Source organism: Arachis ipaensis, chromosome B07 (assembly GCF_000816755.2).
Source record: "Arachis ipaensis cultivar K30076 chromosome B07, Araip1.1, whole genome shotgun sequence".
In the NCBI taxonomy this organism is placed as follows: domain Eukaryota; kingdom Viridiplantae; phylum Streptophyta; class Magnoliopsida; order Fabales; family Fabaceae; genus Arachis; species Arachis ipaensis.
This window is the reverse complement of record NC_029791.2, coordinates 21,907,583-21,910,632: the sequence shown is the minus strand read 5'-3', so window position 1 is coordinate 21,910,632 and position 3,050 is coordinate 21,907,583. Positions and strand designations below refer to the sequence as shown.

The 3,050-nt window shown below is 34.1% G+C and overlaps 1 protein-coding gene across 1 annotated transcript; it reads right to left on the bottom strand.

Annotated features, from left to right (window-relative positions):
• LOC107608963 (protein LURP-one-related 7) lies at positions 3-1,800 on the bottom strand (the record flags this gene model as incomplete). Its single annotated transcript, XM_016310756.1, is given in 2 exon segments — positions 3-339; positions 1,594-1,800. Coding segments are annotated over 2 exon segments (291 nt in total). The 3' UTR covers positions 3-207.

Sequence of the window (3,050 nt, the reverse complement as noted above, 5' to 3'; positions counted from 1 at the left end):
TGTGGGGTTAGAATCCAACACAAGCTGAAATAAAATCAGATTAGTTTACAGCTTGCTCCATATAACTTGTAAGGATGCATGTTTCATTTCCTGCCTATGGAGAAAGAATTAAAATGTATGTAAATTCAAAACTTCTTTTCTTCCGGCTTAAGTTACAGATTCAGATAGCTCTGAGAATAAACTGCAATTGCCTACTTATTAATGATGTTATTTTCGTCCATTCAAAAATATTACAAACAAAGCAACAATAACAGCACGGTCAGTAGTTCCTGGAAATATCGTTATGCGGAATTTACCCCTACTTGCATATATTTGGTGAAGCTTGTACATCAGGCTAGTCTGCAAGAAAAAAAGAGGGAAAAAATTCTTTTTATAAAAAAAGTATAAGTCAAATCAGTCTTTGGAATGCACATTGCAGAGAGAACATATATTATCTGAAATTTTGAAAATGATACTTAGACTCATTCTTTTTTGGATACTGAGTTGACTTGCTCTCCTTCACTATCAGATCGGGTGGGACATGTTGAGTCCTATACCCGGTCTAATGGAGAAGAAGAATAAGTCGGTTCATTATCCAACAAAGAGCAAACGCAAATAACACAATACACATAATACAGCCTTCCAAATTGTTTCAGATCCTATTCATGTTTCAGATTCATATAATGTACTAATCATAGACCTTGATGAATGAGATTCAAAGAGAAACATAACATATCACTCCTACTTCACAATAACATGCTACTTGTCATCCAGATAAACTCTTCAGCATCACTTCCTTGTTTTAATTCTTCTAAGGGCGTAATTTATATTAAAATATCACGTGAGATTTGGATTATTGGATACACATATACAAAAGTTTACTAATTCCAACCCATAAACCAAATCAAAGTTTCAAGGTGCCTACTTTAATCTGTTTTCACTCGAAAGGAACTCCTAGGGAAATGGCAGGGTGATAGGCACCAAGCTGGGATTGAACTCTGAATCAAAAGACAAGGATATTCTAACATGGACTAAAAGAGGTAACATTTGAGCTATAATTTATTGGCTAGTCTAAATCCAAACCGGATTCGGATCTTTTAAAGTGAACATTTTGTAGAGTGAAAAGGTAAGGACAATCGCCCTTAAGCAGCTACCCTTAAATTATTGATCCAAGGGTGGTTAACAACTTACTTTCTCACTTTAAAGAAATTCTCACTTTAGACGATCTAAATCCATACTTCAGTAGCCGCGTAAGGAGTAATATCAGGAGAAATATAAGACCAGCAATCCAGCACCATATAAGCCAGAAGAGCAGGAAAGAAGGTAAAGGTTCACTAGCAACAGGAAAAGAAAATAAGTCTTCAGAGCCTTAATGACCAGAACACCTAAACATTAGTCATTGGTAAATATTCATTATCATGGAGGATTTAAAGAAATCAACATCATCAAGCTCCTACTTAGTCTAATGTAATAATGTTGGAAAAAGATGACCAAATTCAAACTGAAATTAAGAAGAACCAACTACAAAAGTGATGGGTCCTATTTAACTATGATCCATTTTGAACGCATGTTTGGCATTATTCAGAGCTTCAATAATGAATGCTAGTGGATTACCTGAGCAACAATTTCAGTGTCTTTATAAATGCCACATGATCGCATACAAGGAGAACCCCTCATTATCAAATCACAGGCTTCGCCATTGTTGCCGCCATAAAACACTTGTAACTCAACTATATTCAACTTCTTAACTGTCCTCTGCACCCTCAACACCATATCCGTTTCCACGTTGCTTTCTCCCTTATAACATTTCCAACTCCCCTTCTATCAAAAACAAGATATTCAAACATATCAGCTAAAAGTCTAAAACCAAAACCATGTCATCGAAATCTAGACCGAAATTCAATCATTAATCGCCACACCAGCAAAATAACTAACTTTTGAATAATTATTTAAAAAAGTAAATCTAATTTCCGTGAATAAAAAATAAATTAGGAAATCATAATAATCAAACTATGACTAAGCAAAACGAAATTAACAAATTCTTGAAAATAAATTAAGATAAATCACAACAAGTTCTTCAAAGCAAATTAACAAGTTCTTCAAATCAAATTAAGATAAATTAGAACAAGTTCTTCAAAGCTAATTAACAAGTTCTTCAAAGCAAAATAAAATTAACAAATTCTTCAAAGCAAATTAAAATAAATCAGTACTAATTCTGCAAAGCAAACTAAAATTACAGAAATAATATGATAGATGAACCCTAAAACAACAACTGAATAAATTTAAATGGTAGTTCACAAAACTTACCGGGAGGAAGAGCAGCTGAGCTGACGGTGAAAGTTTCTTGTCCTTGGGAGAAGAATTGTGGCGGTTGACCTTGTAGACTATGTTACCTGATTCGTCGGCGAACGCCAGGGTGCCACGTGGCAGTCCATGGTGCTCTTTGGAACCGAAGAGATCTATTGGAATTTGCATATTACCGGACCCTGGATACGCGGCGGACTCCGATGATTCCACGTCCATGATCTTGTGAAATTCTTTCTTTCTCTCTTTTTAATTGCAGCTCAAATCCTCAAGCTCCAAACACCAATTTTTGGTCCGAGTTAAATAAATAAATTATTCTTTTCTTTCAGTATAGGAGAAAAGAAAAGAAGGTAGGAACCGGGTTACAGGGATTGAATGAAACAAGGGGCTGCACTCTGTTGAAGCTGCAGTTTGCAATGCGTGTCTTTTTAGTTCTTTCTCCTCTTTTGGGAATTTAAGTGGGGCCAAATATTTATTGTTTGTTCCATGAATCATGATTACTCCCTCAGTCCAAATAAGTGTCTAGGACTCCAGATTATGTAAATTGCAAATGATTGAAACTTTTTTTTTTTAATTTTTTATAAATTAAATGGATAAAACAAAATTATTTTGATTAACTTCCTTCTTTCTTTGAATTTGTTCTCTCTCTTGGCACTATTTATCAATAAAGTATACTTTTTCTTCCATTTGCGACCTTTTTTTTAATACTGTTAACTTTTAGTTACATTTAATTGTGTTCTTAAAATTTTTAATTTATGTCAAAATTA